Source organism: Limanda limanda, chromosome 16 (assembly GCF_963576545.1).
Source record: "Limanda limanda chromosome 16, fLimLim1.1, whole genome shotgun sequence".
Lineage (NCBI taxonomy): Eukaryota > Metazoa > Chordata > Actinopteri > Pleuronectiformes > Pleuronectidae > Limanda > Limanda limanda.
The window spans coordinates 9,374,100-9,402,030 of record NC_083651.1 but is presented as its reverse complement, the minus strand read 5'-3'; the positions used below and the strand labels follow the sequence as shown (position 1 = coordinate 9,402,030).

Genomic DNA, 27,931 nt, shown 5'->3' with positions numbered 1-27,931 from the left:
TGCTCTGATACATTTTCTATCCCCCTTATGAAAGCCAATGGGCTGCAAGCACATACATGGATTTTTAAATAATCTTTGCCATGCATTAGCCAAACTAAAGAAGGATTATTAATTCTTTTACAGCCATAGTGACTTGGTTGATTTATTTATTTTATGCTTCTAAATGGGTAAATAGAGACAAATGGTTTTATTGGATAGTGTATCTGTACAGTTACATGATTGGTCCTTTAACTTCACTCACTTATATGTCCTGATATTTACAAAGCCTAAATCTACATGTGAAAAAAAAGCAACACTCAAAAATACACGAGAACATTAAATACAGTTGAGCTGGTTTTCACTGGCCTGTAGTTTTACTGTCAAACACCAGAGGGCAGAATAGAGCTGTTTTTAGTGTCTCGGCCCTGACGTCTGTCACTACTGAGCAACTCATTACAGATTACAGATTCTCACAATACAGAGGTTGATCAGATGTAGAATTCTTGGTCTTCTTCTTCGTCTGCTTCTTCCAGCGGTGCACTGATAACGCTGCAACTGTCAGACTGGTTCATGGACACGTCGCTCAGGGACGGGCCGGCGCTTGTGGTCACACTGGTGCTATGGGGATACGACCACAGCAGGGTGGAGGGAGTGCTGTAGGTGGGGAGGCTGTAAGGAGTCCGGCCCAGTGTGGCTGACTTGTACGTGGTGTTCTCAGGGACGCCAGGAGAAAGGGAGGGTCCGATGTCTTCGGGTGGAGCAGACGACGGCCTACAAGTCTGTGGCAGGTTGGATTTGATGTACGCAGACACCACTGTGAAGTCCACACTGTCACCTGCGTTGACTTGGTCCCCCGTGTCCACGTCCGTCTCCTCTGCACCAATCAGAGCGTCCACGTTGAGCCGGAAGGGCGGGATGAGGGAGGACCTCCGGTTCAGGGAGTGGCTCCTGTTGTGGGGGCTGGAGGAGGGCCCGGGAGAGGATGAGGTGGAGCGAGAGCTGCCGGAGCCGAGGTTAGGCAGAGAGAAGAGGGAGCCTGAGCGGTGGCCCCTCCACTGGCTCCTCCAGCTGTCCTGGTGGTGACAGACGGGCCACTGCTCCGGCTCCTCTGGCTCCTCGCAGGCCTGCGCAAGGGAGCCCTGGGAGGTCTGATGGTGGTGGACTCTAGGGTGGGATGAACCTCGATGATACCGACGGTTCCTTTGGGAGGCGCCGGTGCGGTTGAAGGTGGAAGGAGCCGAGGCCGATTCAGCGACCGTGGACGATATGTGGCAGTGATCTTGTCTGTGTTTGAAGTGAGGACTTTGCACCTGAGTAGGAAACAAAAGGGAAACCAAGAGGATATGAAGTACATGTATATTTGAACTTGACTAATATGAGTCAGTTTAATGAACCAGAGATATCAAAGCAGCTCATTTTTGGTGGTGAAATCTATATTTTTCCTAATAGGAGAAAAAAAAATGTGGAAAGCAACATTTGAAGTAAACCATTTGACATCTTTATCAACAAGGAAGAACCCAGGTTTTATTTATTTAATGGATGGAATGGAAGATATTCTATGGGCATTTTCCACCTTTATTTCATTGATAGGACACTAGATCGCAATTGTGAAATGGGAAGAAACTATGAGGAATAATAATAATAATCATTACAATTTCAATAGGGCCTCTCTCCGCTTCGGTGCTCGGGCCCTAATGACATGCAGCTATGGTCCGGGTTAGAATCGAACCTGTGACTGCTGCCGGAGGAGTCAAGTCTCCGAATGTGCACCTAAATTCTATGGGTTCCTTCTTGGCTTATGTCTTATCTTAATATATTAATGGAAATCTGTTCTGTAGTTTTTGCGTGATCCTGCTGACAAACAAACCAACAAACACACAGAAGCAGAATAATAACCTAACCAGTCCGAAGAATTATATCTAGAACCTTTATTATCTCTTTGAAGCTTCTTTTTTTAAGTATTGCACCCCCTCTGCATGATGGGTGGGAAAGGGGCTACATCGCAATTCCATGTTTCCCTCACTTGCATCTTTTCCTTGCAACCTAGGTTCTCCTCTGATGATACAAGAAGTCCCGATACCAGGAATTAATCCTCGTCTCAGGTGATATCTGCCTCTGACAAAGTCCCCACGGATGTGTATTTAAATGCCTTCCTCATATAACGGTTTTAAAGTTTGTTCCTGCTCAGGTCTTTCTCCCTATTCACAGATGAATGCAGAAATAAGAGCTTTGAGACTCCCTTCAAGATGGAGCGCTGGAACAAATTCCCCGACCAAAGGAAGAAGGGATCAAATAACGGAACTGAGATGTTGCCGGTGTTTTCCTGAAGAGTTCCTCAAAGTTTTTCCTTCCACCATACAACAACATCCCTCGCTAGAAACCTTTCCCAACATACTGGCACATTTCTCCGTTATTCTTGTGCTTGAATTTTCATTATTGAACTTTTGAAATAGCAGGTAAATTCTGCTTTGTTGGACCACAGCAGCACTTCATTCTTAGCTCTGTCTGTGCAGTTGAATATGAGGTCACAGGGGAAACAATGAAAAGACCATTAAAGGTTCAGTGTGTAGAATTTAGTGACATCTAGTGGTGTAGTTTCATGTTGCAGCTGAACACCCCTCATCTCACCCTCCCCTTCCAAACATGAAAGAATGCCTGTATTAGACTTCAGTTGTCATAAAAACTGAAAAGATGTTTAGTTTGTCCAGTCTGGGCTTCCGTAAACACTCTCTCTCTATCTCTCTCTCTCTCTCTCTCTCTAGAAAGGACCTGCTCCAGACGCCCATTCTTGGGTAAAGAAAACAACAATTCGTACAATTTGAATGAAACACTAGTGAAAACATCATTATTTTAAGTGTCTGCCAATAGATCACTTTCATCTCCACACTGGACCTTTAAACTCCCTCTGTGGACTTTCAGGCAACAAGGCGCTTCACACTCTAGGGGAACCCCACGGTTTACAGGAAAGCCCCCACATGCCCCCTGTTCTCAGCCCGACCACTTCATGAATCACAGCGCAACAGCTGGAGAAGTCATTAGTGTCCAGAGGAGCCCCGAGTATATCGCACCTTCATTTATGCGCCAAGGTAGCACAGACCCCCAGTTCTGACATAAACGTGAAAATGTTCGTTTACAACATACAGGCAGCTGCAGCAGTTCTGATTTCACGGCTCCGTCAGGTCGGGTTCTGCTCCGTGTTTTCTTTCTCTGAGTATTGAAAAAAAATAAGATGCTGATAGTTTCTCCATGTTTTCTGTCCTAACGTCTGCTCTGTCGTACGACTCTGCGAGCAAACAATACAAGCAGCGGCAGTAACTTTCCACACGGCAGCCTCGAGGCAATTATTTCCAAGTGCTTCGGGGGTGGAGGGGAGTTTTCAAATTTCCATATGTTCAGATTCAACCGCAATAAATGTCCTGGAAACAAAACGTTAATTGTCCAGAGAAGAGCGGAAGTCCGAGAACAACTGGTGTCTGTGTTTCTTATATTAACAAATACTCTCACTGATCAAGACAGACTGAATATAAACTTCACATTCATTATTTGAGCAATTCAATGTGTAAAATGTAGAATTTGCTACTTTTTTGTGTTTTATGTGGGACGGCTGTGGCTCAGAAGGTAGAGCGGGCCATCCACCAACCAGTCAACCGGTGGTTTAATGCCCGGCACCTCAAGTTCGAATGCCAAATTGTCCTTGGGCAAGATACTGAACCAAAATTGGTTCAAATTGAACCAAAATTGCTCCTGGCAACTGTGCCAGCAGTGTGATAGAGGAAACACTAGAAGTGTTGTATGAATGTGTGTTAATGGACGAATGTGACTTGTGCTGTAAAGTGCTTACACATACACATATACAGTTCATCCATCCATTTCTCCAAATATGCAGATATAAATAAACCTTACAAAATATACATCCTCTGTATGTGTAAAACTCTTTTACCAATTCTTTACTTGACTAGACCATTTTATTGATGCATCCCAATCCTAAGAACGTAAATAAGCATGTTTATGTTTGTGTTTGTGTTTTCTCTCTCCCTGCTCTACATCTCACAGGCGGTTCTTCTCTTCTCTCCAATCTGTTTCAGTTCTCTCCTCTGCAGAACACTTCCCTGCATTTATCTTCCTCTCACTCTCTCCTTCACTTTTTCTTTCCTCTTCTGTCACTTTTCTGTCCTCTGAACCACGATGTGTTTGTATGTCTGCATACCTATCTGTTCCATACAGGAAGGAGGAGGCGGTGTTGTTGTTGTTGTTGTTGTTATTGCCAAGGCTGTGATTTAAAAGAGTTTCTGTGTGTGTGTGTGTTTGTGGTTATCCCAGAGAGGCTGCAGATCCACTGCACACTCGTTATTTACTAAAACTCTTGCACTAGCACTCTGTGCATGTTCGGGTGAAAGCGTCTTTCTACTTATACAACGTGACATGATCTGTCCAGTTTTCTGTGAGGACGACGAGCTGCAAGGCTGGCGAGGAGCTGCAGCAGGGGGTGCTGGGTAATGAGGTTGCTGACATGGCGACATTACTCTTGTAAGCTTTAGTTATCTTGGGATAAGCCAGGTCAGCCGGAGATCTGACCCCAGTGAGGCGAAAACAGCAGAACTGAAAATTAATTCTCAACTACTAGTATTAGTATTAGTTGGATATTTGATTTGTAGGTCAGCAGAATATTTATCTGAAATCATCAAAGATGTATCTATATGATGTTCCCGATCAATTGATCAGTTGTTTGCTGAAAAATGCACATGAACATTTCCAACAGTCTAATGTGTGACCATCCAGAATCTAAATATGTGAATTTTACAGGTAGATAAAACAAAGAAAACCACCAAAAACATAAAAAACAAAAGTACAAAGAAAAATCACATTTGAGAATCTGGAACCTGGGAATCCCCCCACCCTCCCTCATTTGTGATTAATCAATTTAAAGTAGTTGATGATTAATTTTCTTTTGAGTGACACACCTATCTCTGCAGCTCTACCAGCAAGTATTTGAATAATTGAATAATAATTAATTTATTCCCTTATATCAGTATCAGCACCAGCCCATACAATCTATATTGGTCAGGCTCTAACAAATTCAAATGAACAAGCTAAGAGAAATAAAAGGTAATGGGGAGAAGATAAGAGAAATCAAACATCCAGTCATAGAGCTTACAATTCAGTGTTGTGCTGATGAAATCGAAGCTACAAAATACTCTGTGAAATAAATCAGTAGTTCCAAATTCTCTCAGTTCATATCTTCCTCTTCTCTATAAAAAATTTGTGTTGAAAAGTGAAGATTGGATGATTTTCTTTTTTTTTTTTTTAAATAAACCAAAACTGTTTAAATTACCAATGGAGCAGCACACGAGTTGAGGCCAGGTGGCAGCTAAGCATCATGCATATGGTCCATTGTCATGACAGATCAGCTTATTGTTTCCCTCAGTGCTGTTCCAATCCCAGTAATGGACTGATGCTTAATCCGATTGAACTTTCAAAATGACTTATCTTCCCCTGCCTGGACACAGATCCTCTCTGAAACTGATACCCTACAGACAAGGACCATTGTGTGTGTGTGTGTGTGTGTGTGTGTGTGTGTGTGTGTGTGTGTGTGTGTGTGTTGTGTAATCGCCATGACTCGGATACAGTAGATAAAGTGTGTTCGTGGAAACTTTTAATAGTCTGGATGTTGAAGCCAAATTGAGCTAAGAAGCTTGTTATAATTAGAGATTCATAGAAACGTATTTTAATAATAGAAAGTGATGTGTGTGTTTGTGTATTAATAGATTGTATAGTAAATGGTAATTGGTGGATGTCCTCAGTGTAACCTCAGTTTGCCACTTTTGATACTACTCATTCAAAAACACTGAAGCTTCATTTACTGCCTCCCGTTACATTGGAGCGTCCCTTCTAGCAGAATCCGAAAACCCTCTCACCTGCAGGAGGATCTTGTTTCCATCGTAGTCCTCCGTCTGCCAGCGGACCTCGCTGATTGGGCTGCAGGGGTTCGGCAGCAGGGGCACCAGCACGCCAACATCCCGTACCCTCACCTCCATCACCGCTGACTCCAGCACCACCAGAGGCTGACCTCGAGGGAGCCTCTTGAACGACAGCTGGATCTCCATATCTGGGTTGGAGTAAACGACGAAGAAGCAAAAGTCCTCCTTCTTCTGCGCTACCCTCCGCTGAAGCAGCAGCTTGTACAGCCGCACCATGTCCCCGTAATTCTCATATCGGCAGTAAACAGTAAATCGCACTATTTCTTTCCCGTAATGCACCTGGCGCACGGCCCACAGCGGTGTTCCAGGAGAGAGAGTGAAGAAGTCCTGGCTGCAGGGCGACAGTGGAAGCATCCGCTGGCCATTGCTGACTTTTTCAGTGTGATGGTATCTCCATGGCGGCCTCTGCAGAGCGCGGTGCAGCATCAGTATCTGCTCCTCGCCGCCAAAGGCCTCCTGGAGGAAGACGATGACTGCTATGGTGGGCTGGCAGACTGTTGCCTGGTCGCCATTTTGATGGTGCTTGGGCCAGGGCCGCTGGGAGACAGAGGCCCGCTCGGAGACCCTGAAGAGCTGCAGCTCGGGGTGAACCCACGCCAGCACAGCATCGGCAGCTCGCTGCAGGAACTTGCCCTGGCCGGGGTCGGCGATGAGATGGACACTGACGAGGAAGGGATCCTGGAGCTCGCCCATGGATAACTCACCTCCACATACAACATCGTCAAGAGAAGAAAATAGAGGGAGGGGAAAAGAAAAAGAAGAGAGGGATGAGGAAAACAGGGGGAAGAGAAGAGAAGAGCATAATCAATCTTTCTGAAAGAGAAAGTGCAACAGGCAGGAAGGAAGCTTGAAGAATGTGTGTGTTCTGACAACAGGGTCACCTTCATTGTTTACTAAATATTTTTTTCTACAAAGATTCGCAACAAAGGTGGTTGAGGAACATTAAAGATTGAGCAACTAAAACTAAAATGTCAATCGTCCGTCACAGATTCACCCAGAATAAATTGAATCTGTTCATCTAATCCTCATCATTTTCACTTTCCCACTGTTCTTCTTTCTCTTCTTTAAAGGAGACTTAGGATTCTTTCTCAGTTTTTCTTTCTCTAGTGTGTTATATAGAATTTTTTGTGAGTAAAAGTTCTGCAAAGTTAGATAGCCCAAAGTAAAGGGAGCTTCTCTCCTGCGTAGAAAACAACTCGACAGTGGCCCGACTCAGACTGCCGCACTATTGTGATGTCATGTGACCTTACATGGCCCTAATTTGCATATTGTACGACCAGTTGCTCGTCTAGAATGCCGGTTAAGCGAAAGCAAAGGCAGCCATTTCCTTGGAAGCGGTTAACCAACATTATGCCTGATTTTATATATTTATCTCATTTGGCTCTTTGTTTTTCTCTCCTTCCTTCTTCCCACAGACCTCTCACTCCCTTCCTTCTCCATTTCACTCGTCCACAATTCACTCCATATTTCTCCCGTTTCCGTGTTGACTCCCCCCGCCCCTCACACATGCGGAGCGTGGAGCCTCTGTTGAGGATCATTAGTGCCATTAGGAGGTTATTAGTGAAGCCAGAGGAATGTTCCAAACCACAGCGGTGGCGATGCATTCAGGTGTAACCTCCTCCTGAACCCCCGACCTAGACAAACTCTGCACCCTGGCACAGGTACTGCAAAAACTACCGCTGACGTGTTCAGTCAAATCAAGACATTGTTTTCATTCTTACACGTCACATGTACCCACAGTATCTCTGTGTTCTCTCTCTTTTCTTTTGTGAACACTTTCCCTGCACTCTTTATCGGACGTCTCGGGGGATTTGACCCATTTCGTTTGTGCTCGGGGGCCGTCTGGTAAAACACACACAGTCTTCTTGTCCCTGGAACAGCAGAGTGTTTGACTGTTGCCAAAATGCCTCCATGAAACAGAGAGGCCAAACAGGGACAGTTTCTCTCTCATGAGTCCCTCTGGCCTTTGTGTAAAGGACACTTTCACTTGACCAAAGAGGTGACATTTTCTAAATGGTTACAGGGAAACATTGCTAAAAGGCCATTAGAGGTGTAACAACACATGATGCACGCAAACAGGATTTACAGTTTGACGTATTTAAATATTTTCCACAAAGTGTTATTGAAAGCAAAGAACAAAAAATTAAGTTTTTTTTGGACAATGTATTTAAACCTGGTTTAAATGACTTTGAATTGAAATAACATACTTAAATATGTATTTTCTCACAAAATCCTTGAATGTCAGATATACAGATATTTCATGTGAAAAGTTATTGCTGATAGACAATATTTAAAAAATGTTAGATACTAAACCTACAGTAAATACATTTGATCCGATTCAGACTCGATCAAATAGCATCAAACCTCAAACTCCGACAACAAGTGACATCATGTGGCTCAGCGTGTCTGACGAGATAAAAGAGGATCGAGGCAGATCCACTGCGGGTTTAAGCTGCAAGTCAGGACATTTATGTTCTCTCTCTCTCTCTCTCTCTCTCTCTCTCTCTCTCTCTCTCTCTCTCTCTCTCTCTCTCTCTCTCTCTCTCTCTCTCTCTCTCTCTCTCTCTCTCTCTCTCTCTCTCTCTCTCTCTCTCTCTCTCTCTCTCTCTCTCTCTCTCTCTCTCTCTCTCTCTCTCTCTCACACACACACACACACACACAAACAAAGGGCCATGTTCATTAACGTCTGCCTGATCCCATTAGAATCAATGTCCGCCTGCCTCACATGTATCAGGCATTAACTTAGGGATGATAGGGATCTTTAAAGGTATTTACTGTACAGTACATTGACCTGTCACACACACAATCACACACAGATCTTGATTTATCGTGACTAACTTTAACTACACACAGATATTACAGTATTTCTGTAGTCAGAGCCGCACATGAGCCGAAGAGATACCTCAACTTCTGCCTCATTTTGACTGATAATAGACAATAAGGCAAAATTTAAAGATATGATTGATTACTCTTGTGCAGTTTCAAAAATGTCTTCCCCGTCTTTCACGTCTTTCCCTGTGGAAATTGGGTCAAGCTCAGTTAATTTTCTCTCAGGTTCGGATGAGTTCGGACATAAAAAACTTGACCCGAGCACCAATCTAATTGACCAATGAGTGACAGAACTTTAGAATCCACATTCAAAAGATTTACAAACCGGAAATTCACTCAGCCAAATACACAATGTTCTGAGTTGTCTAATGTTTGGAACCAAACGTACATTAAGTCTGCAGGCGTACCTTTAGCAATAAGGGGTTAATGGGGAGTTGACACCGAGGAGAATACATTAGAGATTAAGTCACCCCAATGCTGTGAAGGGTGTTTGTGTGTAAAGCTCTGGAGGAGTGTGTCTCTAAGCTCTTAATCCACTCCAGTCTTCGGGCTGATGCTCTGACTCTGACCGTCTGCATACACACTACTGCATGCGCAACGCACACAAAATCGATTTGCTCCTTTATGGGCCGGCCTGTCTTTTCTAATTCTCAGAGACCTTTACCTTCACTCTGTGTTTAAAATGTTAACCGGCAACACATGCTCGCAGCCATATGCACGGATGATGACGTGAGATAAAACAACACGCCTTCCAGTGGCTCTGCACATATGAGAGTGATTAGCAGCGAAAACTCAACCAAGGCCTTGGAGCATGTTCATGTGTGTGTGTGTGTGTGTGTGTGTGTGTGTGTGTGTGTGTGTGTGTGTGTGTGTGTGTGTGTGTGTGTGTGTGTGTGTGTGTGTGTGTGTGCGCGCGCGCGCGAGAGAGAGAGAGAGAGAGAGAGAGAGAGAGAGAGAGAGAGAGAGAGAGAGAGAGAGAGAGAGAGAGAGCACTGCAGTCACAGCTTCAGCTTGGCCCTCCGTGTAAGTCAAAACAACTGAAGGAGGAAATTCAAGACGGGGGCCCTTTTTTGTCGTCTGGTAAAAAGAAAGGAGAAAAAAAAGAGATTGCAAGGTCCAACAGTCATAAGTCAGTTTGACTTGTGCCAAGGAAATTAAAACATAAAGTCTTCGCTGTAATATGGAGTTCTTTAAGTTCAGTGAAACCACAGCTATACTTTTGTTTCTATGCCAAACACATAGAAGTTTTACTCTGATTGAGATTGAGCCAAGTCTCCTATGCAAACGAACTTTGTAGGGACAGCTTAAGGATACAGCTGTGATATTATATTACTTTATAACAATCATCTGCTCTCATGAACAAGTAGTGGTATTGTGCCATAGACTACAGGTTGTCTGGGCCATGAGGAAACTTATATTTACTCATTATATTGATTTTAAAGACTTCATTGAGGTAACCGGTCAGCAGTTAAAGAAACCAGTGCTTCTGAGAGGTCTATGTGTATTTTTTTAATCACAGGAAGTAGTTACAATGGTTATGTTTTACTTAGTTATTTTAACCCTTGCCTTCTTTCTTGTGTGCATCACAGCATTCATTTCACCGTCTCCTGATCGATCTTTATTAGGCACCGATTCAGAGAATGCCAAACACCAACGTGTGCCTGTATAATGTCTAGGCAAAATCTAAAATGATTTGATTTGATCAAACTTCATGGTGCTAGACTCGATCAACTGCAGGGACTAGGCCTCTGTCACCTGCTCCAAACCCTTACCACCAATCAGAGTGTGGCTCCTGAATCTACTATAGAGAAGTGATGACAATGGTCAGAGAAAATAAACTTTTAAAATATTAAGTAGTAGTTTGGACCTATGGGTTTTGGTATTTTAATAAGGTTTATTTTGGGTGTGGCAGACAAACATTCAACTGGCAGTAAGATCAATCTGCACCGTCCTCCAAATATCTGTCCGAAAATAATCCCCAACAGATGCACTATTTGCTCAATAAAGAAGGTCCTGCTGTTTCAAGAAGCTTCTTGAGCTTTTAAACAAAATTATTGTCTTCCGTGATATTTTTAGTGATTACTATTTTCAGTAGGAATAGCAGAAATTGACATGTGCCACAGGTGGTATTGAGGTCTGTAATACTAAGACACAGAACAACACATTGTTAGCTTTGTTTTTTCATGGTATATAGTGACAACATAAAACTATTCCTGCCTTGCCCTTGTCTTAGCATTTCTCATATTACTGTATAAGAGAGTGAGACATTGAAATGACGACTGATATACTGCCTTCTTGACAGATAAAACAAAATTTGAAAGGATGCTTGAGTCTCTGCTTCGCAGCTGCATCTCTTTGGTTCAACATACACTGAGAAAACTGCGAGTCTGCATCTCTGCAAATAATTAAACTCTGGTAAATTATGTTGACACAATGAAGGGGACGGAGTGTGTTTACCCTATCGTTCTGAAGACGCTGAGGAACATGGCTTGGTGTTTTTGTGCTGCGCAAGCAGGACCTGAAAAAAAGGGGAATTGCTGACTTCCTTTCCCAGAGTTGAATATACAAGGGGGGTCTGTATGTGCACGGCGCCAACCCTCAAGTTTCACAGGAGATAAAAGCGATCAGAGCATAATGTGGAGCCACCATTCGCTGGATCAAAACTGCTGCCAGTTTTTTAATTAAGATAGATTAGATGAGTTACGACAACTGTTGGGTAAAGATTTTTTTAAATGTACAAAAAGATTCAAAATAGACCCATAGAAATACAGCCCAAACCCGCTGTGGTAAATTATTCTTTTTAGTGTGAATAATGACAGTCACATTATAGTTATCAAGTAATTTTTTTGCAAAGTAGGGATTTTACTATAGGTGTCTGTGTGTCTACATTGATGACATCAAACAAGGACCTGTTGACATCACAATTGTTTGATCTTGCCAGTGACATTACAAGCCTGATTCTGGCTTTACAAATCCTTTGATCTTGGCAGATAACCTTTGACTCATAAACAAACCATTTAGTGTGAAGACAACTACACAATTTAGTAGGAAGACCACAAACCAGAAGAGCTTTCTCTATATTTCTATCCAGTGAAAACAAAGCTTAACAATGCATTCTGGAAAAAAAACAATGCCTTCGAACACTGGCCCAAACAAGAGTAAGATGGAATAGATTATTATTTTAATTATATATTCTTGACTTTTAAATGTCGATGTTCTCTCAGTTATGTTGTCTTCCCAGTTGATGTGTTTTCTCTTCTAAACACTAACAGAGCAATTCAAATTGCCACACCAGCAAAGGATGAAGGGAGAGGAGCAGCTGATGAGGGAGCACATCCGCAAGCAAGAGTAAAGAAAAAAACACCAAAAAAAGAATTAAAGCACACCAACATGGCAATATCAACATTGTGCATTTTAATTGATCTGACCAGCGGTTTATGTGTTGTGTGTGAAGTCTGCAGATAGAAAACTACCTCAAGGAGCAGGAGACGTTGAAGGACAAGTTAGCTACTGCTTTCCCCCTGCCCATCCAAGACCCTGCTTTGTTGAAACAGTGCGACAATCTCGACGAGACGCTGGCAATAGAAATGCTGATTCACAAGGACTTGGAGAAAGAGGTGAATTGCCCTTGTCAATACATAGCTTACTAACCTTTAGTTTAAATTCATGTTTATTGATATTTTGATAAAACTAAAGGCTCCTTTATACTTCTCCGTTTAAGAAAAAACGGACAGATAAGACTGCCCTATCCGTCGTGGAACGCCCTCTCCGAGCGCCTCGGACAGCTTTTCGCGCACCTCTGATTTTTGTAACTGTCCGTGTATATTTCGGAGACCCCACGGACAGCCCTTGCCTGTGATTGGTCCGCTAACGACATAATTTCCCTACGACGTCATTTCCGGATTTCACATTTCCGGACCTCAAACCTTCTGCTTCACAATAAACACAAACACAACTACGATTCTACGATTAATGTGACGTGTGTGTTAAGCCAGCGGAGTTGTCCGGCTAACAGTGGCTCGTTAGAGTACTGACGGCATGTGTGCACGGTCACATACGGTTATAACGAGCTTTCAAAACGGCGCTAGCGGGCTAGCCACCATGCTAACTGCGGTGGTAACAGTGCAAAAACCCGCCGTCACGACTTTAATTCCACTTCTATCATGACACTGTTTCTACAATACCGCCAGGTTAGAAGCAAACACTGGGTAGTAGTTAGTTTCGGGAGTCCCTGCTGACTGTATGTGGAAGCTGGGGGAAAGCTAGCTGGGAGGGGAGCTAGCTAGCTCCGTCTAGCTTCAAGCTACACGGAGCTTCAAGCTGTGGAATTAGCAACACAGTTCGGAAACAAGACCGGGGAACCGCTGCGCTAAGAAACGATTACATCAGCATTTTGACCTGCTGGGTGTCACTTTATTTTATTTAGTTGCCATCGTGGCCTACACTGTGTGCAAGTGGGGAGTAAGTAAATAAACAGAGAGGACTTCTTCTGATTACTCGTGAGGTAGGCTTCTCCAAGCTTGTCTTCCGTTGCGCCACCTACTGTTCTCTCGCTGTGAATTGTTTTCAACACGGAGAAGTAAAAATGAAAAAGTGTCCGTCCGACCTGTCCGTTCGTCCGTCCGTAACGGATTACGGAGTAGCATAATGGAGCCTTAAGTATATGTCATGTATTAATGCCATGAGTTTATATTGTGTGCAGATTGCAGATGTTGAGCTGAAAGTGGAGGAGCTCGGGCAGGAAGAAAGGGGTAGGCCTGACCAGCTGAATACCAGGAAGTACTTGGATAGCGCTAAAGTCAAATTGGACTGTGTGAGTTAAGAAGGAGCATCTTTGTCTGGTTAATAATAGTACGCAAGTTTTTATCCTCATGTATGTGTACAATGTACTTTTCAGATGAAGCAAGAATTCAATATGCAACTAGTCGATTGCCATAGCCATCTATATGATCTGGGGGAGATTCACAACGAGTATCTCGCATTCAAAGACAGAATGAACAATCGAAACAAGGTCAGAGGTCACACCATAGGGGATATTTTTGTTTGGATTCCCTGTTAATAACCTTCTATTCAAGCACTTACGCTGCTGTATTGTTGGGAAGTCAAAAAAATATCTCTGAACTTTGTGTTGTAGGAATTGGAGGAGATCCGCAGCCATATTGTGGAAACCATCAAGCAGTCCACTGATGCCGATAATGCGATGTATGTCATAAAAGATCCCCATGATCTTGGTTTTTGAATCTTCTCTATTCATCCATTTAAATTGTGTATTCTAATTTCTACCTCAGGCTAAAGTTAGAGTCCAATTTGAAGATGATGATGGAGAAGCAAGAAGATGAAATTGCCACGTTCACAAATTCGATGAATTACCTGGACGTGGAAGTTGCACATCAGGTCAAGCTGAAGGAGTTCATTGCCATCAAGAACAAGAAGAGGGACACACAAGTGGATGTCCATAAGAAGAAATGTAAGACATGGCCATTGTGCTGGAGCTAATATTTCCATTTTCACACAATGTTTACAATTATGACATCAGGTTTAATAGTGACATTGCCAGCTGTCAATCGGGATATTAATGCCAACATGTTTAAATCATCTAGTGAGAAGAAAATAGTGCTAACACTACTTTTGAATTAGATATCAACAAAGATGTACATTGTTGAACTGTGAGGTACAGATTTAGTTAACTTCAGTTTCACATGACGGGGGTTAGACTTTGTTTTCATGTGAATGGTTTGTTTGTCCCAGTAATGGCACTGAAGAAGGATCTGGAGAGCTATGAGGACTATATGGTAACTCTGAGGGGGGTGCATCAGGAGATCATCGTGGTGTCAGGCGAAGACAACGTGGAAACGGCACTTGAAAAGTTCAACAATGGTAAATATTACCCACACAACCTCCCACTGTTATTCTCTCGGTTGAATTTCCGTATCGAATCGGGTTTTATTTAATGTAGATGTATTGATGTGCATTTTTTGTATAGATTGAGTAATTTCTTCATAAACTTAAATATCACATGATTAACCATGAATTGACACTACATAAATATAATGTCCCACTTTGATAAGGATTTTGAATTAGGACAAACAATTAAAGAGTATTTAAATGTATCTTGTTGTTGTTTCCCTGTGTAGAGGAGAATCGATACTTTTTACTCCCCACGGATGTCATGCACCAGGAAAAAGAGATTCAGGACCTGAGGACTGAAATCATAGATGTGCGTATATATTGAACTCGGGAGCAAAAATCCTTAAGCTTAAAAAAAATTATAATGTGACATTTAACAATATATTATTATATTTATATTTTCACTGTATAAATGTATGTCCTATTACATATAAACTTGATGGTTAACACTGAAATGAACAATTCTGCAGCTCCAAAACCAGCTGGACGAACCTTACCCTAAAAATGTGCCGGAGCCCGATCATTCCACTGTGATGCGTGAATTGAATCAAAGGCTGGAGGAGATTCAGGCCCGCACTGAGTCCCACATCCGCCGCAAAAACGCCATCATCAAATTCTTGGACGACCTAGTGCCAGGTTTGGCAACAGTTTATTTTACGGGACAATTTTTTCTGAATCTGGTAGTTTCCTTAATTTGATGGCAATTACATTAAAAGGGAAATAGAAACACAGCTCAATTAGTGTAATCAATGAATTCCAGTGAATTTGTTGAGATTGTTTTAGTCAGATGAACATGCAAATGTGCGATTGGCAAACATGCAATTCAACATATAAAAAAGACACTATCTATTCGAAAATGTATTCATGACTGAGTATTTGCATTACTTTAGTTGTGTTGTTCCAATGACATTTTTTCTCCTTGTGTGTGTATATGTATATATCTGCATGAAGCACCAACATACATTCAAATTCTCTTCTTTCCAAAATTTCCACAGGAGTGGAGCGTGCCTGCGCTATATTGGACTTTGAGCCCACAGGGAAAGGGGTCATGCTGGATCATCACCAAAAAATCCTCCACTATCTGGATGTGGTGGAGGAGAAGACTACTGAGCTGCTCGCCATTCAATATTACCGCAATACTAAGGTAACCTTCCAAGCTATGAGTCTCTCTCTCTCTATGAGTCTCTCTCTCTCACTCTCTGTCTCTCTCTCTCTATATATATAAAGTGTGTGTGTGTATTACTGACTCTTAATTCTACTTTGTAAAATTCCTACATCCTTGTATCATTTAATGTTTGTAGTTTCTGGACGAGGACTGCAAACCAAGCGATTCGACCAAATATCTTCTGGGTCAGGATCCAGAGCAGCTTCAGCAGACTATCAGTTGCATAATCCCAATTGAAAGGTCAGCCTTTTTTATCTCTTAATTTGGAGATAGTGTAAATGTTTGTAATGAAATCTTTGAGTACATTTTAAACTCTTGGAACATTGGGTTGACGATTGTGTCTGTGTTGGTTCCCTCAGCGGGGAGTACGATAGTGAGGATGAGTGGCCACTTTCCCAGGAAGAGATCATCAAGCAAGTAAAGGATGAGGTAAGTGCTATTCTACACTTGAGTCTCTTTGTCTAACAGGTTCTCTGCAGGTTTCAACAGGTTTAAGGCCTAATACGTAATTTTTAACATATTTGAGACATTTTAAGGCCAAAGACGCAGTCGTCATGATTAACTGTTAAATGTACTTTGTTTTTGGGTCTGATGTTTAGATGCGCAAGGAGAGATTTTCAGTTGAGAAGGCACAGTCCAAAGCTTCAGAGGCAGCGCCTCAAGAGCAGAAGCAAACGAGGGAAGCTGTAAGTGCAATTCTACACTTGAGTCTTTATTTATAGCAGTGTCGCTGCAGGTTTCAACAGGTTATAAGAGTAATAAGAATAAAATGTAAGACATGCATCAAGTACGTTAGATATTAAGGAATATCACAGTTCCAGTATTACTTGCACCTCCCTATAATTGAAGCCGAGGTGCGCAGAGCCTTTGCAAACTAGAGAGTAGGTATCTACTTATTCCCACAAACAAGCAAAATGTAGTATCCAAACATATTTAAGATCTAGTACGTAATAACATATTTAAGGCCAAAGGCCCTAGGGCTGGGCGATATGGGAAAAAATGTTATCACGATATGTTTTTTCATATTGATCGATCTCGATTCTTAACACGATATGTAGTTTTTGATCAGTTTCCTGAAGCCATCCCTCTCCACTGTGCTCAGGGGCATCATATCTGTAGCTAAGCAATAAGTAATAGCGCTCGTTATATTTTTTCCCCGCTTCGATTGTTTTCATATGGGGCAATGGCTGCAAAACACGACTGGATGGACTGTTGTTTTGCTAACATAGCGATGCTAACGTTAGCGATGCTAACGGGAGACGTAGTGGTCTTGCCTGTCTCTTTGTTTGGTGTCGTGCAAACTTGAGCCCGCAGAGTCATACTCTCTGTGTAATCACTGGGATGGTGCCGTCTCAGGTGATTGAAAAGGTTTGTGGTGTTTCCCGTCCTGGCTGGTACCGACCGCCGGCATATTTTGCAGACCGGGGCTTCGTCTGCTCCTCGTCCTTTTAGCCGTATCCAAACCACGTCCACACAACTGACGTCGCGTTACGCTTTATTTCGAAAATGTCTTCGGTTCCGGGTGATGTAGGGATGTCGCTCTCACATTCGGCATTATTTTCACTGTCCCCGACTTCAGTTTCACTCATTTTTTCAACTTCGTTCTCTCTCTCGCAACTGCAGCAGCTTTCACGATGGGAAGGGGGCGTGTCGTGTCCTTACTGCAGACTCCGACACTGTTGTTGCGCTTACTTTTGCCACGTGAGATCGAATACATGTCACAAGGAGATAATCGAAATCGATCAAAATTTTATCGCGATCCCGAATCGGGATCGAAAATCGCCCAGCCCTAAAAGGCCCTGTTGAATAATTTACATTATGATCAACTCTTTAATGTACTTTGTTTTTGGATGGGATTTATATTGCAGCATGGGAGTATTGTACTCAGGAGAGAAAAGAACAAGTGTCCAAAGAGCGTTGCTCAATGGCAAAAGCAAGTAGAAGTAGAGGTAAGTGCAATTCTACACTTCAGTCTTTATTTATAACACGGCCTTTGCAGGTTTCAACAAGTTCAATTTAAGACATTAAGACCAATATGAATTAAATTTAAAGCTTACCTCAAGTAGGACCAATATGAAGGAATATCACAGTGATGTCTCAGTAAAGGCTTAGTACAGAACATTTTAACATATTTAAGACTTTTTAAGACCAAAGAGCCAGTGGAACTCTGTATAATTTACATCATGATCAACTGTTTAACGTCCTTTGTTTTTGGGTGTGATTTACCAAGCTGAGGGCTGCAGAGGCCTTTGCTGAAGGAAATCAGGCAAAGAAGAAGAAACAGACGAAGCACTGATCTGATACTGGTCCAAGTACGAGTTGAGAGCACTACCTGGGTCCTGAGATCCAATCCCTCAGCCTATCCTAATTCATGACTCCCAACTCCACTATATATTCATCTATCTATTGTACCTTTCTGTCTTTGTTTAAAATAAAAAACGATCAAAACAAAACATGTTCCACTGTGCAGCTCTCCTCACAGACTGCAGTGTGTTTGTAGTCAGTGAACGCACTGTCACTACCTCGCTATCACCCGCAACAAGGTCAACGAGACAGAACTACTTCAATTAAAACCGTTAACAAACAGCCAACTGCAGCACATTTATCTGAGATCTGCCTCATGCTCCAAACCTCATTACTGAGGACGCACATTTGGAAACACTCAACACGAGCTGCCTTGTAGCAGTGCCTGGATCAGTGTGTCACATTCAACTAGGCAGAAAGCACCGGGAGTGTGTGTGAGCATGTGTGTGCTGAGGGGTTACGGGTGGTCCTTGATCCATCAGGTGCGGTTTAAATTCACTGCTGAAAGCACCGTGGCTGACTGCACTGTATGTGGTTTGGCGTGTGAAGGGATACTCAGCGGTGTCGTTCTAACAGACAAAGGCATCATTTTCTAAGAGAAAAGATATATATAAATATATCCCCTGGAGGTTATTGCAGAAATGGGTAAAGCCATGAATAAGGAGATATGATGCAATTAAGGCGCAAAAATCAGACGTCCTTTTGACTTGGAAATAAATTGCGGCTTTCGAAAAACATTTTGGATAATGCAGGTACAGTAGTCCACAACATATAAAACAGAGACATTTTAATGAACAATTGCAATAGCTGCTCTCAGACATGCACTGAACTCCAGAGATCCTCTATGTATTTTCAACAGAAGCGGTGTTTGGGAGAACACAATTGAGTTAGAGCCTCCCGACTTTCTGCCGACCTGAGGCTTTTAACATGCGACAGATGCCAAAACGAAAAGATACAAAAAGGAAATAAATATCTCTGGGTGAAAAAGTGGTGCCAATACGTTACTTCCTGCCTCTGAACAGAGAACCCCCTGCTGTGCTGTGCATGTGTGAAAGATGGACTCCGGAAAAAGTCCGGACATAATTGTCCGCAGAGCCTCCGCAGGACATGTCTGAAAACAGCTAAAGTTAAACAGCGAGTTTAACTTTTGCGGGACCCTGCACTTTCACCCGTAGTTATTTCATCCAGCAGCTAAAACTCATTAGTGTGGGTTGTTGTACAAATGTAAAATAACGGAGGTGGAGTAACTTTCATACACATGTGTTCCTGGTTCTGCTGATAGGAGCTGAAATAACAAGAGCAGGTCCTCGGGGGCTACTGGACTGCACAGGCAGTCTGGACCAGCCCAGTGTTTTTCTCTGTGGTGGAGACTCATCGTTTTGACACAGACTTGAACGCACCACGACAAAAACGATTAACATCCACCGAGGGGCAGAGTCCGCAGACATAAATTACACAGTAATCTGAAAATGTTTGAGTTGAGTGGTTAACTCTAACCAATGAAGGACCAAGGAATGTACTAACACCATTATATTTTTTACTACCAGAAAACAACTATTTGATGAACTCACTTTCTGTTTATAGCTCTCTCTCTATTGGCTTTCAGTTTCCGAGTCTCCACTTCATCCCACGATGCAGAAATGAAGCCAAAATATCACAGATACAAACACTGCCATCTTGTGCCAATCACTTAAGGAATTTTAAGCACTTTTTGAGTAATGAAGACCTAATTAAAATCTAACAAATAAGAACCATGAACACATACGACACATACGACAGCCTGATGCAAACTAACTCAAATGATGGAAACCATCTTTGAGAAAAAAATGATTTTAAGTGAATTTGACATTTTAGTTTGATCCCAACCACTAATATGGAGTACGCAGGGTTTATGTTCTATACTGCAGCCAGCCCCCAGGGGTCGATTGAGGCACTTTGTCCTCACTTTTAGGGAGCAGTCATGTCAACCAGCTTCAGGTAGTTTAAGAGGAGAAGCTATAGTGACTTTCAGGGGACAAAAGAACATGTCTATGTCCCATCCGCTAACACGGAGGATGTGGTGTTTATTATCTAACCTGCAGCCAGCCACCAGGGGGCAATCGAGACGCTTTGGCTTCACGTTTAAGAAGCGGTCTTGTCGTCTATCTTTATATTACAATATGGTTTGCTATTACACATATACGTCTTTGTCTCAGCGAGCAAACATCTGCTGGTGACAGGATCCCTGCTTATAAACAATCCATCCTATCTTCAACTCTGTAGCACAAAAGACTCACTGAACTGATTTCTTTTATTCACTATTTTGAAATCTTCCTTTCATTCCCGATATCTCTCTCAGGGAGAAATGTTTTCACAGTCTGCGTTTTCTCCACCATCACCTGCAAAAGTCGGATTTCCTCCGAGTTTTTTCTTCAGCATCCACACCGGCTATTGTGTAAATTTTCACCTGCTCGTAATAAATATATCCAAAGTATTTTCTTAGTTATTCCAGTGTGAGAAATTATGCATGTCCTGCTTAATTCTCTGTTAGTATATTTGAGTGTCTCCGCTTTGTTACAGTCTGACCTCTGTACAGCTTACACCCCCAACTAATTCAAAAAAACATTAATTTCTCACAAACACATAGGTACACACACACACACACACACACACACACACACACACACACACACACACACACACACACACACACACAGAGAAAACCACTGAAGGCCAGGCATCATCAGGTAATTCTGGCTGAATGCACTTGTCTGCAGTGACCTAGAGAAAGTGAGGTTGTGTGATTAGTGTCTGAGGGTGGGACTCACTTGAAGCCTCTTGAATTCAAACCTTTTGACCTTCTATTGAAATCTCAAAGGACGCTGCACACAGCAGCTGCAGGCTAAACAAAGAAAACTGAAGACAATTAGCATGTTGTTCCCTCATTCCATAAAATCCTTGCAATAGAGATATGAAGATATAAAGTAATAAAACATAATAGACACGAATATCCAGGGCTGTATAGTTTTGTGTAATTGCTTGTGTGTGACTGTGAGGTAAATTGATGATGCATTGCTATTCTACTTGGTAGTTTGTCATGCAAGTAAAAATCATGACCCTGTCAGCATGGGCCCCATCAAACATCAAATCCTTCCGAACTTCACTTTTTTGTTTAGAAAATGCAGAGATCCTCTACATTTTCACAGGAGGTGTTTATTGTGTGTGTGTGTGTGTGTGTGTGTGTGAAGGCACGTTTGAGTGAGAGCAGCCGGACTTACTCCTCCTGGGCCCCGAGTAGAAGTCTGCCGAATCCGTTGTGATTACACAGCAGGAGAGGGGGTTAATGATTCTTCTAATGCGTGACAGTTGCAAAAATTAAACAAATCTCTCTGGGAGAAAAAGCGATGCCACACACGTAGAGGACACCTTCAATAACATCAAGAGAGGTTGTGGTGATAAGAGTCAAAGCCGTTGTCGATGTGCTGCACGACCCCTCACAGGGGACCAGATTCTCCTGAGATCCTCCACAGGTCATGTCTGAAATCGGTTATACAAAGAAGTTATAGCTGAGTAAATGGATATTAAGTTCAGTCCGACACTTCAAGCCACGTTAAAAATCAGATAGCATTTTGCAGAGGCTGAACAGTGAGTACGTGTTGGGGGTTTAATCAAGTGACTTTGTAAGTTTGACTGCACAAGAGAATATTTTTCATGAACAGTTCAGCTCACAAACTCAGGAGAGATGCTCAACAACAATGACTCTGCGATTCAGGTTTGTTTTTGCATCTTCATTTTAAAACAGATCGTTTGCCATTTGAATCCCTACAACTTCTCTTACAGAGTTATGACCTCGGTCAGACTGACGTTGGTAGTTTATCATATCAGTCTGTCTCCAGGGGGCTTATAATGGGTCTGAGTTCAGGTCAAAGGTCAAGGGGTAGGACCACTTGTATAAACAGGAGCATGATCTATAGCAGAACCTAAATATACTTCTGTGGAGGCGGCAGACACGGGAGACTAATGCTGCATGCATCTTTGCAATGAACACATCGGTGAACACACACACACACACACACACACACACACACACACACACACACACACACACACTGAGGACAAAAACAGGCAGCCACACACGGAGCTCAGACACATTTTCTCCTCTCACATCTTTGGAAAATCTGTCACCACAGCTGTTTGTTTCCATCTGTCGTCTGTCCCTTTGACAAATAAACCCAGGAGGCTCCTTTACTTTGTCTCTCTGCTGAAGGTGAATGTTTTTCTAATACTGCGCCTAAGAACTAGTATAGCTATTTGAAACCCAAATTAAGAGGTATCAGCAGGTTTTCTTAAACGCAGATAAACCCACTTTTTTTCCAGTGAGTCACATTTGACGTCACAAATGCACCAGAAACCCAACATTTCCGAAACCTCACAGACACTCTGATTAAAAACCTGTCTACAAGGAGCTTCAGCAGCGGTGTGAGGAGCTCCCTTTATCTTGGACTTATGACTTAACTTTGCAGAACTTTTTCATTCACATAAAAAAACTATATCACACAATTTAGGACAGAAGCATCATATGTCTCCTTTAAAACTCATTATACAAGACATGTTCCCTGATGGACAATAAAGTCATACAAAGTACACAAAGAACCTGACAGCCAATCATACACAAGTATTATGACATAAATCACATGTGAATCACATCAAAAACTGGTCGTCTGGGTGTAAGTATCTGAGAGTGGCATTATGGGTAAAGTCCTAAATCACACTAAGTCCTCAATTACTGTATTTCTAATTCAGCAATCTCCTTCTGATATTGGTCACAGCACAAGTTTTGTTCCCAGTCTGACCTCCAGTCGGGAGAGACAATAGTGGACAGGAGCTCAAATGATACAGAGATGACACAGGAAACATGAGGGGGGGGGTGTGGTGCCGTCAGGATAAGGCAGTTTCCTGTAGACCAGATTAATGGAAAGAATATTGGACATTATCCCCCCATTGTGAGAGGAGGGATGGAGACCTTGTGGCAACCAGACCAGACCCCCCCCCAGCCAAACACACACACACACACACACACACACACGCACACACACACACACGCACATACACACAAAACAACCCTTCCATGTTAATGGATATTTTGTGTGTAATAGGGAGATAAAGTCCTGCTCCTGTGTGTGTGTGTGTGTGTATGTGTGTGTGTGTGTGTGTGTGTGTGTGTGTGTGTGTGTGTGTGTGTGTGTGTGTGTGTGTTTCATGCTTCATGTCGCCGTTGGTTTACTTACTGCTCGTTGAGGACAGGGGACTGTAATCAGACCTGCAGCGGACGACGGACAAGAAAAAAGAGTGGAAACGGACAATGGGGACAAAGACAGAGAGGACAGGAAACAGAGAGAGGAGAGTTTATATTACAGCTTGGGTGCAATCAACATGATTTACAGGATGACACACTCCTGTTTCATATAAAATGCTGACATCTGGCTAAACAGTATGAGAGGTCCAAATGGAAAGGTCACAGACGTTTCACTGCAGGGATGAAACAAACACAGGGACATTCTCTCAACTACTGTTTAATGCCATTACTTCCACTGTTCTGTGTTCAAGTAATATTCTTGAGTACTTATATTATACTATGAATTTCTTTTATATACCATTTCGTACTTCTGCTACACTTCATTATATTCCTGGAGGACATTTATTCGCTTTTACATATCAACATGTATTTGATGGCTATGCTTGTAAAAAACATGTTATTGGTCCGTGCCCCATGCACTAACATGGAGGAGCTGGGGTCTATAACCTATACTGCAGGCAGCCAACAGGGGGCGATTGGGTTGATTCCCTTCACTTTTGGAGAGCCGTCTTTTCTCTTGGGATCATTTATATCTCTCTATTTCATCCACCTTTTTATACAGTCTTTGACGGCAATGCTGTGTTAATAGTGCACATTTTCAAGTTGTAAATCTAAAATATTGAGAGTTTTATACATTGACATTATCTTCTATTCGGTCATGAGATTCACCAGCAAGTTAAACTGCTGGAAGCATGATGATTAACTACTAGCCTTAAGATTGGAATTGGGCAAACTGCAAAGCACTATTCAACTATGACTTAAAGAATCTTGTTTGCGGATTTAATGATTAGCGATTATTTATTTTTCATTTATTTTTCATCAACAAATAAAAAGATAATGTAAACGTCACAAACTCGTTAACTCGTTAACATTTTTTTTAGTTTGTAGCTTCCAGAAACCAGGCACAATACGTAAAAGTGCTAGTTCGCAGGTATATTTAAACACTTGACAGAGCCAGGCCTCCCTATAACTTCCAATATGTAGTTTAATCTACTTAATTTACAGACATGAGGAGTATTTATCTTTTAACCTAACTCTCAAAGTTTTCCTTAAAGTAAAGGGTCTTATTTCCTCGCTTCTGGGAACACACACACACACTCTTATTCAAAGGGGTTTAATCTAAAGCTCCCATCTATGAGCTGGGACAGGAGCAAAATTTGATTTCCGCTAATCTGATTTACACAGAAAAAAAAAGTCAGAGAATTTTTGCAAATTCCTCAAATAGAGCATGCAACAGGTAAGAGACATTTACTGTATGTAACGTGTATAACATGCACCCTTCCATGTTACAACCATCTGTGAAACCTCAGCTCACACGTATACTACACATCCTGAGAATATTATTCCCACGGGAGTCAGCTGACAACCACAGACGATTGCGCACACACACACACACACACACACACACACACACACACACACACACACACACACACACACACACACACACACACACCCTGTGACTCTGTCTCTAAACTAATAAGGCCAGTGGAGCTGCAGGACAGCGGGAAACAGAGGAACGAGTCTGTTTCCTGTAACAGGCGGTTATCAATCTAACTAACGGGCATTGGCACAGAGAGACGAATGGACGAGAGAAGAGAGAGGAAGCAGAGGTGAGCGGAGAAAAGGTAAAAAGCAAAGATGATTGAGGGACTGCAGCGGGAGAAATGTTATAAAACAGATATAAAATGAGCGGAAGGGCTAGCCTGAAACTCAGAGGCTTGTCCCTTCATGCACCAAGAAAACTGAAAGAATCTTCCTCTTGAAGGTTTATGACTCTTTGGAGCAGAGTTGGAGGTATGATGTGTGCAGTTGCAGTTTTGTTTTGATGGCTCCCTCTGGTGTGTGTGTGTGTGTGTGTGTGTGTGTGTGTGTGTGTGTGTGTGTGTGTGTGTGTGTGTGTGTGTGTGTGTGTGTGTGTGTTTGGCAGGATTCCCCTTGCAGTCCTGGTTAGCATCTCACTTCCCAGTCTGGCCACACTGCCTCGTTTCATCTCCACCCAAAGACAATAAACGCAACCTGAAGCGCAGACAGGCAGCAGCTCGGTCTTGCTCACAGGTTCGACTGCACAGAGACCTGACATGAGTCTAAAGGGCTTGTGTTACTCACATGGAGGTGAACAGAGGCAGGTGTATGTTGTTTGATTATGGGAGGGATGCAGGAAGTGAGAGGTTGGGAAGAGGTAGAAAACAAGACTATGGAGGATGAGGACGGAGAGAAACTAAACATTAAGCAATAAATCCTAAGACATGCGTGAGCGTGCCAACAATGACTCATATTAATGTTTTATGCTCTGCTGCATAAGTTCTGGTTGTATTCAGAGAAAGATCATCACCGCTTTATGGAAAGGATTGATGGTAGGAGGTAGAACATGAAACACCATCGTTGTATGCCTAACCAGTTAATCCGACATCCACCGTTCTCTGTCAGGTATTTGCCGTTTTGATTACTAAATTACTGGTTTGGCCCAACATGAGGTCACAGAGAATCTATTTAAGAGGATTCAGAATTAATAAATGATGGAAATGATTATTGATTCCCCAAACAGTGCAGGAGAAGTTGTGCAAATCTTCTAATTTCTTAAGCGGCAGTGCAGGCAGTAGCCAATGATATTGAGTTTAAACAAAAAGCCAAATAACCACTAGCCAATCAAATCACGTTAACGTAAATACGGGTCCTTCCGATCATGAAAATGAGTCTTGAGAGACAAGGAAGCTGGTCAACCATTAGAAATGTCTGTGTTGTGTTAAGCATAGCATTGACAGCTATGGCATGTTAGCATGATAGCCAGCTAGCGTATGCATCCTCAGAAGTCTGGGTATGAGTCTGTATACCACAATTATCTGACAGGTGATTGGCTGGGAGACAACTGAACCAGTGGATGTGGGAGCTGAACAGGAAGTGGAGGAGGATGGAGCAGCTCTGTGGATATCAGCTAAACTTCTCTGCGTTTCCTCTCACATCATTTTCACAGGGATCTGTTCTGCTTTTCCTGTTTTGTTTTGGTTTTCCCATGAAACAAGCTCCCTCACACACATTATGATGTTTGGTTCCACTTCACAGGTTTGGTTCCACCTCTAACAGAGGCCACACATGAGCTCTGAATCTTCATCTCCATCATCTTCTCAGGGACAAGAAAGGAAAACTGGCTACTAGGCGGAATAAGGCACATAAATGATATCATAAGTGGCCATTGTTCAAACTTTTTGGGGTTTTAATTGGATAAAACCCTATAATTTTTAATATATAAATTTGTTGTGTATTTAGGGTGGCACAGATGTGGATCATTTAGACTTTTATGTATGTGCCTTTAACTAAACCATTTTACAAAAGCACCATCGTTTTATTTTATTTCATTATATAATTTGACATGCTTCTATCCATTTTATGAAATAATATATGCTTTATAAATAAAACGGCCTTGTCTATAAGAAGTTATATGAACACAGACGAAAAGAAAACATAGAGTAACAGAGACTACGCTTGTAATCAACCATCAAAACAAGACATCTAGGTATTCTGTGCTACTGCTAATGATGGTGTCTCACAAGGGGTTGTGGGTCTCTCTCTCTATCTCTCTCTCTCTCTCTCTCTCTCTCTCTCTCTCTCTCTCTCTCACAACAACAACAACAACAACAAAGCCACATCTAGAAGTCATATAGCCTACCGCAGGAGAGACTGATGCACATCTTTGTTTAATGGCTGAAAACAGAGTGAACAGTACAATGATTCATTTCACGGTTCATGATTCATTTCACTCTTTTTGTAAATAGCACTTTTGAATTAAGCTTTGAAATAAGTAGCATGTGTTTGTATCCTCTCATTAACAAATGAGCTGGTGATTAAGACTGAACTTTCCACCAAACAATCAGATTACACCTCCTCCATATGTCCTCAACAAACATAAATTACTGGCAAAGGGATGTAATCCAAGAATATGGCTCTGGACTAATGGTCTGATGTTGATTGAGTTTGCTCACAGCCCACTGTTAAACAATTTAGAACATCCGTTGATTGACTACTATAGTTATCTGTTTAAAGATTTATAAAATTGCATAAAAGTGTCTCTTTTCTTGCAGTATTAGATATTTTAAAATTGTTTTAAAAAATTGAATGCTTTCCTCTTTATCTGACAGCTCTTGTAGTTGCATTTTACATGAGACATTTTTAATAAAGTACACTTGCTTTACCTCGGCAGTAAATATGAGCATGAACAAGACTCAGCTTGGGAATGTTTAACAGTTTCCATAATGCAGGTTAGAAGATTCTTAGAATTCTATCTTACATCAAAGGCAAGAATGTATGAATAATTCATATGCTTGTAATTCCCAACATGCTGAGATGTGTCACATGTCAGAGTGATTTCTGCTCCACTCACCCTCCGGTTTCGGCTCCTGAATCCACGCAGTCCTCTTCTGCTGAGCTTTTCTCCAT

At 42.2% G+C, this 27,931-nt stretch overlaps 1 protein-coding gene across 1 annotated transcript; it reads right to left on the bottom strand.

Moving 5' to 3' along the window:
* Positions 1 to 161: 161 nt before the first annotated feature.
* Positions 162 to 27,931, bottom strand: LOC133022201 (protein FAM124A). The gene is made up of 4 exons (XM_061089229.1): positions 27,876 to 27,931; positions 23,430 to 23,461; positions 5,895 to 6,670; positions 162 to 1,289 (listed from the first exon to the last, which is right to left on the bottom strand). Exons 1-4 carry the CDS (start codon positions 27,929 to 27,931, stop codon positions 468 to 470), a joined length of 1,686 nt encoding a protein of 561 aa, XP_060945212.1. The 3' UTR covers positions 162 to 467.

Coding starts and splice junctions, on each gene's coding strand:
- LOC133022201 (XM_061089229.1), bottom strand. CDS start 27,931: ATGGAGAAAAGCTCAGCAGAAGAGGACTGCGTGGATTCAGGAGCCGAA. Junction 23,462..27,875: donor TCAGGAGCCGAAACCGGAGG/GTGAGTGGAGCA, acceptor CGTCCGCTGCAG/GTCTGATTACAGTCCCCTGT. Junction 1,290..5,894: donor GAAACAAGATCCTCCTGCAG/GTGAGAGGGTTT, acceptor TTTCCTACTCAG/GTGCAAAGTCCTCACTTCAA.